The 14217-nt window shown below is 54.7% G+C and overlaps 1 protein-coding gene across 2 annotated transcripts in view; it reads right to left on the reverse strand.

Moving 5' to 3' along the window:
* Positions 1 to 14217, reverse strand: part of DOCK4 (dedicator of cytokinesis 4) — a 282383-nt gene that overhangs the window by 19404 nt on the left and 248762 nt on the right. For both annotated transcript variants that reach the window (XM_036230498.1, XM_036230496.1), the window contains 6 exons: positions 11541 to 11689; positions 10069 to 10155; positions 8270 to 8374; positions 6711 to 6852; positions 5224 to 5390; positions 2710 to 2796 (listed from right to left, as the gene is read on the reverse strand). In XM_036230498.1, coding sequence (XP_036086391.1) covers positions 2710 to 2796; positions 5224 to 5390; positions 6711 to 6852; positions 8270 to 8374; positions 10069 to 10155; positions 11541 to 11689 — 737 coding nt within the window. The remainder of the gene's footprint in view (positions 1 to 2709; positions 2797 to 5223; positions 5391 to 6710; positions 6853 to 8269; positions 8375 to 10068; positions 10156 to 11540; positions 11690 to 14217) is intronic.

Raw genomic sequence — 14217 nt, forward strand, 5'->3', positions numbered from 1 at the left:
CTACAACCACAACCCAGGCCTGTCACTTCTTTAGGGAAAGGTTTATGTTTGCCTCCAGCCAGCCCCGTCCTTTGTTTCTGTGCATCTGGGTTAACACACCCGGGAAACGCCTCTTTCCAGGATCCTCGGCAGCTGCAGCCAGCCTCCTGAGAGCGGGGATCGCGGTAACCCCCGTAATTCACTCCGCGCCTGGCTTCCTCCCACCTCCAAGTCATCTTCTCTGTTCCCTCCTTCCTTGCGAATGCAGAAAAGTCACTGCAAAACTGTCATTCTCCCAAGCATTTCTCCCCATCTGGTTTCCAGGCGCGTCCTCTGTTTGGCTCAGATAAACTCTTAATAAAAATTTTCTGCAGGTTCGGATGTTCTTAGGTCGACTAGTTCCCAGCAAAGCTTGATGCTGACTCTTACTTCTGACTGGACAATCGGGTCCTGCCTGTCAGCTCCGAAACAAAGACGAAAATCACTCTGGTCACTTTAGTAGGGTGCTAGGGAACCAGATTATTATTTTGAAAACTGGTTAATAAAACTGGCATCTCGGGGTAATCAAAGAGTTGGTGAGGGGGGTGTTTCTCTTTACAGAAGTATTCCAGTGAATAAACAAAGAAGGAGTCAGGAAATATCACCATTTTGTAACCCCAACTAGATTAATGCACTGGGTTGATGACCATCGGTGGCTGCCAACATCACACAAAAAAAGAGACAACCAGAAGCATACGACACAGCCTGTGAAAGCCTTGCAAAACCAAACAGAACCCCGAATAAAAATAAAAGCAAAATAACATCAAGCCTTTAGAGATAACTGTCAATTTGCAAAAAAAAAAAAAAAAAAAAAAAATAGGGACAAAGGAATAAATTATCCCACTGGTGCACAGGCTGAAAAATCCAGAGTTAAGGAAACATTTCAGGATAAACAACCTGCCTGGTTTCTTCAAAAGCAACCACCAAAAAAAAAAAAAAAAAAAAAACCAAGGAATAAAAGAGCGGTTCAGGAGGAAGCTATGACCAAGAAGAGACTGAGGAGACACTTCGGCCAGCTGCAACGTGTGGCCCCTGTGTGATCTGGATCCAACAAACAACAAATGACAGAACCCAACAAACGAAACCCATAAAATAAACACGCCTGGTGAAGCGCGCGCGCACGCCGCATGTTTATAACCACGACGCTATTGCTAATTGTCTAGCTGGCCCGAGGCGTGGCGCCGTGACTATGTGCTCCTGTTGACAGACATCCTGCGGTGTTTATAGACCTGAGACGTGCGATCATTAGCGTGGGAAAGGGCGGAGGCGTGGAGGGCGCAGAGCTGGCCTTTCGGGGAGCCGCCGAAGTGCAGGGCGCGGGTCCGACAGGCTCCTCATGTATTGTCTCGATAACTTAGGTTTAAAAAGGACACCAGCTGCTGGGTACAGAAGTGACTGGGGCGAGGCCGGAGCCCGCAACCTCTCAGGGCGCACTGCGAAGTTCGGACACTAGAGGGCGCTACCGGAGGGCGACGTGGAGTTGGATTCGGGATGGACTTTGAAGGAAGAGCCCGCGATTCTCTGATGGAAACAATGTGAGGCGTGAAGATACCCTCATCATCTGTACTCGGATCTTTTTAAAAATCACCATATAGTCTATGTGATAGTTTTAAAAATCTTGTGTAAAATTTTTTAAACATTAGCTTACTTTTTACTCAGAAAAGTGCAGATATTTTTTGTTTTCATAACAGTACCTAAAAACAAATACCGAGGAAACGGCGGTCACAGGCTTTGCTGTGTTTTAAGGACAGGACGGCATGTTCGGAAGCTATGATCTGGAGACCGAAGGCCCACGACCGTCTCTGAAACCTTTGGTGCCAGGTGTCTCAGAATTTTTCGGATTTTAGAAAGGTCACATAAGGCACCTGTCACATACTACAGAACCCGCCTGTGGGGTACAGGGAAGTTCCCTGTAATCACAAGCATTACTATTTCTGCAGTAAAACATGAGCATTTACACTGAGATAAAGATCACGAATCGCCTTACATCAGCTCTGGCTAAGTTTGCTGCCAACTGAGTTTTGGAGGCCGACGGATGCAAGCATGTGGTTTTCAGAATCTTTTAGACTCTGGCGTTTACGCACGGAATTCCAGTCCAGTTTGGCGCATGTGTACTGAGCACCTACTTTGTGGCCGCGATCCCGCGCACCCGCTACTGTAGGGCTTACGGCAGTAAACCGAAAACCATAATCGAAGGTGGGGCCGTGCCGGGCAGCCGGACGAGAGAGACGCAGGACCTGGGCGAGGGCGGGCTTTGGCGGCAGCAGGGTCTGCACCCAACACCTTCCTACGGGACCTCGGGGAAGCCTCTGCACCCCTTGTCAAAACTCGTGGAAAGAGGGCCAGAACTACCCCTCAGGGCTTAGACGTGCGATTAAAACAATTAACGCAGATGACCCCTCAGCAGGGCCCGGCGCACGGGCCGCACGGGAGGCCCCGGGGCTACGGCGATGAGGAGAGCTGCCCACGTGCTGCATCCCCGTGACTTCTGAGGACCCCCCGGGCCGGACGGGGGCCACAGGGAAGTCTCCTTCAAGGCCCAGCCACGGTGGACAAGTCCGCAAACATCACTAACTCACTCTTAGCGCTTCCGGGGACTCTGAGTCCAAAGCAGAAGCAGCCACCGCGCAGCGCGACTCCAGGTGAGCAAGGGTCACGACAAAGGACGTGGGAATCAAGTCTGGCTCTTACCACCTCACGCTTCTCCACTTCGAACCAGCGGGAGATCCCGGGGAGGCTCTGCACCAAGTACAGCGACGTCCTCTCCACCCAGAGGCTCTGCGGGACACAAGACAGGGTCAGTCCCCACGTCGCCGCCCCTCGCCGCGGCCGCCCGGGTGCGCCAGGTGCCGCCGGTTCCGCAGCTCTTCTCCGGCCGGCACGCGGCACTGGCCGCGGGCGACCCCTTCGTACGCGGCTCGCCCGGTGCGACGCTGCGGACGCCGTGAGCCCGTCGCCGCGGCGCTTCGCCTGGAAGTCCCTCCTGTGAGAACGCATGCTCCCCCGGCTCAGGCGGCGGGCCTGAAAACAGGAAGCTAGGGCTTCACGCTACTTTCTCTGCTTTTTCTCTAAAATGGCCGTTTAGACTCTCTCTGCTCCTCAGAGGCTAGCCGTTTTTATCCACACAGCGTCAGAACGACAGCACCCCGAAGGGCTGGGGAGCCACGGAGCGCGGTCTCTCTGTTTTAAAGATGACGCTGCTGAGTCTCAGAGAGGCTCCGGGACCTGCTCAAAGCTCCGTTCTAACTACCTGTCGGGCCAGCGCGGGCCCCGCCCAGAGACCTCCGCCTCCTCCACGGTGCCGCCTTCCCTGTCCCCGCTGGAACCAGGGCCGTCCCGCCGGGTCTGTGTCCCAGAGCTGGGGCCCCTCTGGCCGGGACGAGCACCCCCAAGCCTCGTGAACCCACGGCTGCCTTTGGGGAGAGCTGATGCTGATGACGGGGTTCTCTTTTGCCAACCAGGTTTCTGTACCCTATGCCTCGTTTTTCATCTTAAACAAGTGTATTCCCAAGAGGACAACGATATTCCTGAAATGGTGTCATTGATTCAAAAGCAACAACAACAAATGAAGGGATTTCGCTGTGCCGGCCACGGCAGGCTGAAAAGAACGGGGCAGGGACCCTGGGACAGGAGCTGAGGTGTGCTGGTGGTGACAGAGAGGCCAGCGGATCGACACCATCTCAGGACGCTGAGAGAGCACAGGGGGGAGCGGCCGTGCCCTCCTGGGGGACGAGGACAGCGCTTCTCAGAGGAGGTGCCGCGCGAGCGGGATCCTGAAGACTGAGCAGGAGTTTGCCTGGCGGGGGACGGGGGGCGGGGGTCGAGGGGACCCTGCAGGCCGCAGGAAGCTGCGGGCACACAGCCGAGGCTTGTGGGGCACGGCAAGGGACGCGGAGGGAGGCCGGCTGTCCCTGGGCGGGGAGGGAGGGTGGGCTGGGAGGACGAGGCCTCTGGAGGGCAGCCAGGGGCTGAGGGCCGTGAGCCCCAGGCTAAGGCGCGACATCCGCTACTGTTTTTAGGGGGGTTAACAAGTATTCAAAGTGGTGGCCACAGGGAAATGTGCTGCGGTGGAAAAAGCCACGGAGAAGGCGTGGGGCGGTGTGGGCTCCGGGCGGGGCCCGTGGGAAACCAGAATGTGACTCCAGGCAAGTCAATGGCCTGGCGCTCACGGAGCTTTGACTCTCTAGCCACCGGAAACCACTGCAGTGACAACTGTGTCACAAGCGAACGATCTAAAATTGGTTTTGGAGGGCAAAACAAGTAATGTCAGTATACACGAGAACCAGAAAACCATCACAGATCTTTTAAACGACACCCCAGGGTGCTTTCCCAATGGTCTCCCGACCGTGACACTTAACCCACCCCGTCTCCCTGCACAGGCCTTCGCTCGGTCCCATCGCAATACCACGAAACTAGCGCAGCCCCTCCCCCCCCCACGTGGCTGCGAAGGATTCCCGGGGTTACTGCTGGCAGCACTGGGGACTGACGCACAAGGTGACAAGGTGAGGTATCGGTCGCCGGTCCTGCTTCCGGTCCTGCTTCCGGCTTCCGTAGGGGTGATCTGTGATGCAGCAAGCCGAGCCAGGCGACCCGCAGCCGTGAACTGGTTTGGCGAGCTTCGTGGGGAGAGTGCTGACCCCCCGGGGATCTGTGAGGGCTCGCTCTGGCGCCCCGGCCAGGGGAACAGCAGGCTATCGCCCGTCTGTGCAACGGTCCCGCCCCTTCCCCCCGGGGGCGGGGAGAGGGCGCGTCCCCTTCTGCACCCGCAGGCGACCGAAGGCGAGAACTCGACGCGCGCAGAGTCTGCCGTTTGCCCTCACGCTGGGTCCCCTCAGAAATCCCCGCTACGCGCCATACCGACGAGGAAAAGCAGCAGGACACAGCCACGCTGTCTCAGAGAGCCCCTCGTCCCCCTCCCTGAGCATTCGTCACTCGGTAGGTTCACCATGAACGGGAGGACTGAGCTCCACCAGATCTGAGCCGGCCTGAGGACCACTGGCAGTGGAACTGCCCTAAAAAACACTGGGGAGCCAGAGAGCATCTTGGTTAGGAAGCACCCCACGTCACTCTGCTACCCAGCGGAGTCTGAGAACCACCAGACCAAATGATTTCTGGTCTCCCTGGTTGTCCCTTGACTCTGAGAAACCACTTAGCGAGGGTCTGACCGCGAGGAGCTCCTAGCCCGCAATGAGACAGGCGCAGTACCTTGAATTCATTCTCTTTATCTTTAGTGCCTTTGTGGAAGGGCCTGTCGTAGCGGAATTTCCAGATGTGATTCACTTTGTAGAAGCTTTTGATGTTGTCGGGAACGCCCTCTCTCTGCAGGACCTCCTGGCTCTCGGGAATGGGGGTCACGGCGTAGATCTGCAAATCTGGGGTTAAAGGGTCAAGGAGGAACGAACGGACTGGCAAGCTCCAGAGGTCTGGCTTGAGCCGTGCGGCGGCAGACAAGGGAACAGGCAGCGGCCTGGCATGTTTGTTCGGGTCAAATTTTTAAGGCATCCCAAGAGAGTGCCTAGACCTCGGTCCATAGCAAACCTTTTCTAAAACTATCAGTTTTGAACTAGTTGTAGATAGGTGATTCTGAAAAAAGTATCAGTTTCAAATTTCTATGACCCATGAATTTATTGATCACTGATTTTTTTTTTTTTTTTTTTCTGGTAAGAGTGGGTGGGCATGGTTCGGATCCTAGGTACTCCGAAGTATTACTTCTATTCCTTACTCTTATCTTTAGTCCGTGCATGACCCTTTTCACATTTGTTCATTTTTTAAAATAATGTATAAATACCTATGCAACGGTGACCAAAGACATAAGCCGGGCTTACGTTGACCGTGTGAGGCCCGGCATCCGCAGCCTCCCACGTCTGCGGTACCCACTCTCCCAGATCCCGCACTGATAAGCAGCGTGTTTAGTTGTAGCTGATACTTTAAAAATTACATACGGGTGTGTATTTACCTCCTTCTCTTCTCAAAGAAGGATAACACAGCATTTTTCTTAGCGTCAATACTCACTTCTATTGCATTTCAGTTTCTGCTCTGAAACAGTATCCACAGTTACCGCTGGGAGTTCCTGGCCTTAAGGTCCTCAGCTTTGGGAAGAGGCAGAGGGATCCAGAAATGAGTGCTGGGCTGAATCCCCCTTGTCTCTGACACTTATGAAATTTCAATTCAGTTGTTCATGTTTAGACAATGGGAGTGTCAATTACATAGCAGTTATAAAAGGCTGTTCGGGATGCCTTGGCTAAGAGACCCCGAAAGATACCGGGGTATCTCTTCTTCCCTTCCTTATTCCAGAATAAAAATGTCAAGGGAAAAGGGGGTGAATGCCATGTGCCAGTAAACACAAGGCTGGTATTTTCGTGAACTGAAGGAGTTTCCGTAGGATATGTCAAGAGGAAAATTATTCTAAGGGAAATCACCGAAAAGAGATTTAAAAGCAGGGCTGCGCTACAGAAAAGTTTTACCGAAATGGGGGAAAAAATTAATAGAATCTTTAAGAGACTTTTTTCAACTGACATCATGGTAAGAAATAGAGCAATTCCATTTAGAAGGAGCTAAGCTAAAATCAGATGACGAGAAGAAGGAAGAATGAGGACTTGGCGATTGAAAAGGGGCCAGAGGCAGAACCCCTGTGCGCGAAAACCCTGCGCGGCCCGGCCAGGTGAGCGCGCAGCCCCGCCAGGTGAGGATACACTGCGCCTCGGCCTGGAAGATGGTGTCGTCGGGCTGGTTGGCGTGCTGCATGGCGATGGCGTGCGGGAACTCGTTCAGCATCCTCTGCTGGAAGGCCTCCAGCCTCTCGTAGTCGTGCCCGCGACAGACGAACTCCTTGTTCTGGAGGCGAAAGAAAAGAGAAAAGAGGACTGTGCGTTACCGGGCCGCGTGCGCCAACGACGGAGAGGAACCGGAGCGGGGGACACGGCCGGCTCTGCACGCGCGCGGCAGCAACTGTCGCCACGGCAACGGCCTGAAAACCGTGCCCCCGCGTCAGACTCGCAGGGCAGAGATCGAAGAGCTGCACCTGCTACCGCTTCTGACGAGCCGGGCAGCATGGCCGGCTCCTCCCAGTCCGGCTGCCCCAGGTGCCAAGACGCACCTGACGCTCAGATCCACGATAGAAGGACCGCACCGAGCCCCGCCCAGCGCGAACAGACACGTGCTAGAGCTTCGTTTCATAAACTGGACGCCACATTCATGTGCAGAAACTCACAATGTGGACGAAAAGAAATACAATCTCTAAAAATGCATTTTGTTGCATTTCTTTTTACCAAGGCCACAGAGATGAGCCTTCACGCTGTGACAAACGATAGTCGTCCACCACCCGGAAGAGTGGGCCCGCTGCACCCCAGCTCCCATGGGACCAGCAGCGGGGGCCTGCTGCACCCCAGCTCCGGTGAGGTCGGCACGGGGGGGGGGGACCTGCTGCACCCCAGCTCATGGGGTCGGCACAGGAACCGTCTGAGCCACAATGGCCTCAGCTCAGCTAGAATTTAGGATTTTGAGGGGTTTGCTAAAGGTTGGACACATTTTTGTCTGTTTCTGTTTATTTGATTTGTTTTATAATAGTTTGTAATGAATTCACTCAATTTCAAGAATTATCCCAGACACATCTCCATTGCCCCCTCTCCCGACCAATGCTTTTATAAAGTAAGACGCTAAATATAGAAGATAGCGCTTAGCATTACGGGGAAAACGGACAGAATGGAGTCAGGGATTTTATTAACCAGTAGGTGCCTTAGAACGTCTAGAATGTTCCCTCTGTAGAGAGAATCTATACCAGTAATAAATCGGATCTCTTTGCTGGGTGACATTTATCTTTTCATGGAGTCATCAACGAGGCCAAACACCACTCTTCACACAATTGCGGGGTACGGCGCCCTGATGCGTGTCGGGGAGGCCGTCCGCAGCCCCCAGACCCCGCGAGGCCGCCGTTCCCTGGAACGCTACCCTGAGCACGGCTCGAAGAGGAGAGCAAGTGTCAGTCACCCAGGGGACCAAAGACTGCTCGTCGTACGGGAAACCGTGAAACCGAGGGAGGAAAACCAGAGGCCAGTCGGGTATCTGAGGAACTTACTCAGAACAAGGCGTTCTAGATAGCTATGGCATTTGCAAACTACAAAGTGAAAAGAACCTCTGGCATCTGTCATCACCTGTCCTAAAAGGATAAAATATCGTTCATACCTTACTTGGCCTTTCGGTTGGGATAGCTGCATTGGAAGCACAAAAGCGAATTAGATGGTATAGTACTTACTCTTAAGAAAAACGGAAACTTCTTCCCATAAAATCCAACTCTAAAGAACTCTGGCTCGAGACGTTGCTGGTCCATGATTTTGTCGTACAGAGAGGCTTCCATCATCTAGGAAAGCACGGAGAAATTCCGATCATTTCCCCTCATCTTTCAGCTCCACCGACGGACAGGAGAGGACATTTCTTCTATGTAAAGAACTTTGGTTCAGTTTGCAGAAAAGGAGGTTTGACTCCCTTTCTACGTTTTAAGGCAGGGATCAGCAAACGTATTCTGCAAATGGCCAGGGATCGATATTTTAGGGGATCAACATTTTAGGCCATGTGGTCTCTGGCACAGCTACCAGTCTGCGAGGCCCCCGGGCTGTTTGCTGACCCCTGCTTTAAAGGATCAAATGTATTATTACGTGTTCGCATCAGAGACAACGATTCCTATGCAGAGTCTACTGAGGAAATACCTTCCTCCCATTTAAATAAAAATGAACACGAACTCTCAGGGGCAAAACCCTTCTGGAGCATTCCAGTGCCACACGTCCTCCCCTGTGGGTTCGCGTCTCCGTGGACACGGTAACTCGGGATGTAGGGAAGGTGCGCGCTCGTGCAGGGGACAAAGTGCTGCCTGGGCTGAAGGCCCTTAGGTGCGTCTCTGACGCGCGTGAAGCGTGTGGCTTCCCGTCCTGGTGCTGTCGTCCCCAGGGGGTCCAGCCAAAGACTAATACTGTCCTTGAAAACGCCCCTCCCCGCGCCCCGGCAACAGCGCCCGGAAGAGCAGTTGGCACGAAGTGTGCTGCTCGCTCAGACCTCACAAGAGTCTCGGCGACTACGGAACCTGAGGGCTTTCGCAGGGTGAGCACTGTCACCGCGCTCCTGGCGCGGGGACAGGAAGCCGGAGGAGCACAGGGGCGTTTTTAGATGAAACTGCCGGGGCCAGCGTGACGGACGGGCGTCAAAACCAGGCTTTGTCTCCCTGGTTTTCACGTGAGGAGAAACGGCGAGGAACCGCCGACGTGAGGTGCGAGGGGGCTGCTGGGGAGGGGGGGGTGCGGCTGAGGGGGCTGCCCGGGGGGTGCGGCCCGGGCCGGCCGTCCACGCCTGTGGCGTCGCCGCTCGAGCCACCGCCTCGGAGCCGCGGGGCAACATCCTCGCCTTAGTTTTTAATACGTGGAAGCTGACGATCCCACTTTAGAGAGCCCGAAGGACGTGTCTCGAGATGGCATGCCACGGACGTGACTAGGGAGTGAGGACGTGGGGACAAGAGGACTTGTCCCATCGGGCGCAGACAAACCCTTCGGTCAGAGACGCGGGTGGGACCCGTCGGCTCCTGGGCACTAAGACCTTGGTTTAGCGTTAGCGAGTCTCAGCACATTTCTGAAGCTCAAGATGGGCGGCACCTACAGAATTGAGCCCCCAAATATCTAAAAATGGGTCCGTTAGCCGCTTCTACTATTCAGACTATGGGGCAAAGAATGGTCGATTGGCACAGAGGTCTGGGTGCCAGTGGGGAGCTCTTCAAACGGTGTGAGTCTCCTCCATTCACTAAAGGTACGAATCCCGGCGTGGACTGTGTGCTCACGAAGCGGTGTTTAGCACAGAGCAAAGGCTCACTCTCCCTATGCTTATCACAAGCATCACGCAGAGCAACTTGCTCTTTTTCTATATAAAGAGCATTTCAGAAAAAAAAAAAAAACGACTTTAGAAAGCTCCCTGCGAGACCTGGCGGAGTGCCCGCAGCGTGGACTGCGCAGCGCCACGCTGGACGGCTCACCGCGAGGGGGGCCGTGACGAGGACGCGCCCCGCCACCTTACCCTCATCTTGCTCAGGTTCCTGTAGTCGTAGTAACTCTCGTACTGCTCCGCCATCTTCCGGCACAGGAGGATGCCGTTCTCCCAGCACTGCGGACAGACGCGTCGTGGAAGGGTCAGCGACACCCCCCGCCCCCCACCACTCGCCCACCTCCGCCCAGAGCTCAGGACCTGACTGCGAGCAGGCCGGCCGTCGAGCCTCCTTCTCCGTCTCCGTGACCTACCTCTAAGACTATCGCTGCAACTTTAAGCACGACGACCACGTGCCATTAACACGTCAGCCGTTAGCACGCTTTAGGAAGCTGGAAGTGACGGCCCGCGGCGGCCGCCAACACGTGGTGCAGCAGCGACACTTCCCGGCATCGTTTCAGAGCCCACGTGCCTGAGCAGATGTGTAACCCGGCCCCCGGTGCTGGGCAAAATTGCCACTGACCCCCGAAGGCCCCGGTTTGCACAGCCGGCCCGCTGGATTCCCGCCTGTGAGGGTCTAACCCAGCCGGTTACTCTCGGCAGAAACGCAAAATTTCTTCCTCCTAGCTCAAGTGTCAGCAAGCTTCTTCTTCAAAGGCCAGACAGGAAATACTTAAGGCTTATGGCCCACGCGGGCTTTGTCACAACTACTCGGCTGTGCCGTTCACGCAGAGAAGTAGCCACAGACAGGAATTTGGCTGTGCCCCAATGAAACGAATCTACAAACACCAAAACGTGAATTCGTGTGATTTTCACGTCTGATCTTCTTCTGATTTCTTTTGACCATTTAAAAATGCAAAAGCCATTCTTAGATTGTGGGCCACACAGACCCAGGCGGCGAGCCGCGGGACACACGGGCCGTCGTCCACGACCCCTGACTTGGCACAAACTGCTGGAAACGGGCAGAGGCTTTGTGACAGCCAGGGAGAGACAGCGCCTCAGGAGAGCCCGGAGGCCTTTTCTTGCTCTTAACTCACAGTCAGTAAAAGAACGTCACCCTGTCTGTTATTTCAACTCCCCGCTTAGCTGGGGTGATCGAGGCGGTAGGGGTGCGTCTGAGGCAGGTATCAGCACAGCACCCGAGGGTCCAAATCAAGCCCGCGATCGGATGCGCACATTTCCCAGGAGCTCAGCGAGCCCTTGTGCGGGGAGGGGGATGGGAGCGGGAACACGGGGCGCGTTTGGGGGTCAGGGCTGTTCCGGTGCCGCGTCGTCTCTGAGCGTGTGGTGGGATGCCACGGAATTCTTTAAACAAGTTGTTTTGCTTAGTGGAGCGGGGCGGGAGACACGCCACTCTGGGGAGGCGAGTGAGGGGTGACAAGGGCTTTTCAGGGAACAAAACGCCTGGGTGTCCAGACGTGCAGGTCAGTGTGTCCCGCAGGCAGCCCCAGGTTCATCCACCCGGACCCGCCCCCCTCCTTCACCACGCCTGGGGGCGGGGCCGCGACCCGCGGACCGGAAACAAGGGCGCCCGCACCGCCCGCACCGCCCGCCCCCGCGCTCACCTTGCCCCTGTCGAAGTTCTGGATGATGGCGAGGTGCAGGTGCTCCTTGCGCTGCCACTCGGTCTGCAGGGGGTAGGCCAGGAACTCCCGGAGGGGCCGGTCGGACCATTCCAGAAGCTCGTCGTACAGCAGGAGCGTATACGCGGCCTCTGCAAACCAGGCGGGAGGCGGGGATCGCGACAGGACCCCAACCACCTCCCCGGGTGGGGGGGGAGGCTTGGCGACCAGAAGAAAACGCTGTTTCCTGCCTGCGCCCCTCCTCTCCCTGCCCCCGCTGCTCTTCCCCCCCTTCCGTTTTCCGCGACGCCCGTATGCTGCTGCCGTAGCAAGGCTGGCAGATGCTCCCAGCTGGTTCAAAGGCATAGGCGTGACATGGCTTGTCGCGGGAAGGTCACCGGTGAACCCCTTGGGGTGGGGCTGTGGGTGTCTTCCAAACGGCACGGTTAGGAAGGAAAATGGTAGTTAAACTCTTCCGGCAAGTGAAAGGCTGAAAGGCTTGAAAGTGGCGTGGGGGTGAGGTGTGGTGGGGGCAGGGGGAGGGTCAGGATCGGGAGGGTCAAAGAGGCCAGAGAAGAAACAGAAACAGATCTAGCAACACAGGGGGGATTAGAAAGCACAGAAGTAAGGACGAGCGTGTGTGTGTGTGTGTGTGTGTGTGTGTGTGAGAGAGAGAGACAGACAGACAGACTGTTGCGGGCTGTGTGACATGACTTCCTTTGCTGGCCCCCCACATCTTCAGCAGTAGCTGCTGAAATTATTACATGTTCGGTGTGGTTGAAATTTCTTGGGGAAACATATAAAGGGATGATTTTCCGTATATACAAGTGAAAATAATGACCTGTGGGCTTCGGCATAATGGGCAGAGAGGTAGTGCATTTAACAGGAGGCATTCCATGGGTCTCTTCTTTCCCTGAGGCACAGATATGGCCAAATAGAACAAGAAAAGGAACCAGAATTTATTGTCATTGATGAAGGACTGCGCTAATTTTTTCCTTCTGACACTAATAGCCAACTCATTTATTAAATCAAATAAAATGGACAGACCTTTGTGCTATTAATCCATTTAACTACCATCCCTATGTGACTCTCAAAAGATATAGTAGTAGCTTTTAACACAATATCAATAAATGCTGATTCTTTTTCTTCATGTATTTGCCTTAAGGGTAAACCACACACAAAGCTCTAAAGTACCATGTTAGTTCCAATGCTATGATTGGGCCATGACATACAGCTATAATAAGTAAGGGCTCGGTCCCTTTCGCTTTTCTCTTGCCTCGTAAGTGTCACAGCCCTATGGGACAGGCTCTGGCCTTTTCCTCTTCGGTTGCCTTTGGTGAGCTCAGTCTCCCGGTTTCTGTGACTGTTCCGAAATCTTCCATAAGGCAGCAGCGGTCTCTTACCACCCTGTTCAGCTGGCATACTGGACGTGTAACCACTATGGTCTTCCTTCAGCGAAAACTACCTCTCTGCTCCCCTGATGAAAAACGAGCCGGCGACCCTCGGTAGCTAACAGCATGAATGTAGTCTTCCTAACGTGACAGAGAAGGCGGGCCGCGATCCCGTCCCCACTACCGCTCCCCTAACCACTGTCCCTCCACACAGCAGGTGAGAAGGAGCCACCGCTGACTCTTCCAAGAAGCCCCCAGACCGGGGCCCTCAATCCCACCATCAGCTCTGACGAATGAGACACATGCGGCCGGGTCTGGAGATGGACGCAGTGTGTGCTAAAGGGTGTCGCTGACCGGGTGGGTGCACAAACGGAGCTGACGTAGGGTGCAATGGAAAACTTCTGACGGACAAGAACGGTAACAATGACCAGGTCGCAAGATCGGTGCTATGTCTGAAAAGCCTCCCGGTTTGCTCTTCCGACCTTCAAGTCCCCATACATCCTTCTGATGAACACCAAGCAGCTAAGAAAACCCCACGAATGTCTCTGCTCCTCCATCTGCACTCTGAGCCAACTGTGGTTGTCCTCAGAAGCCCCCCGTGGGACCACGGCCTGTTCCCTCAAGGCTTTCTCTCCCTCAGCTGCCAAATAACGCCTCCTTCCTCTTAATGATCCAGCTCAAGAATTATCTATCACCTTACTCTCTGGGGTTCCTTTTGTGTGGCCCCCAGCACCTGAGCACTCAGAAAATATCCTGGTGACGGATCCTTTTACATGACAAAAATGAGGACAGAGGTCAGTGCTTCCACAGCTGAAGCCCGCAGCTGCCCGCGGGCCTGACTTTTACAGGGCACTGAAGGTCAAACTCCTGGAGACGGAAAGAACAGGGGGCTGGGTGGGGAGGTAGGATGGGAAGTCGCTGTTGAATGGGGACGGGCTTCGGTTTGGGATTCTGAAAACGTTCTGCAGGTGGATGGTGTTTGCAGGAAAACGGGAATGTGCTTAATGCCACCGACCTACGTACGCACTTCAGAAGGGTCAAGATGCTGAATCTGATATGATGAGATGCTGCCACAATAAAAAAAATAGTTTTTAAAAAAATGGCAATGAAGGGTTTCTAGTTCCCAAACTGCTTTCTAGGTCACGACTGCCCTGGGATGGTCTCGGGGGTGATCAGAGGTGTGGGCGAGCGGCTCTCGGACAAGTGCGGGAAAACAAGCAGGCCATCAGAGGGAGCTGACAAATGGCCACATGGTGACGTGGGGAAGGTGTGCTGACAAGTTACACCTG

This window comes from Rousettus aegyptiacus, unplaced genomic scaffold (genome assembly GCF_014176215.1).
Source record: "Rousettus aegyptiacus isolate mRouAeg1 unplaced genomic scaffold, mRouAeg1.p scaffold_m13_p_13, whole genome shotgun sequence".
NCBI lineage: Eukaryota > Metazoa > Chordata > Mammalia > Chiroptera > Pteropodidae > Rousettus > Rousettus aegyptiacus.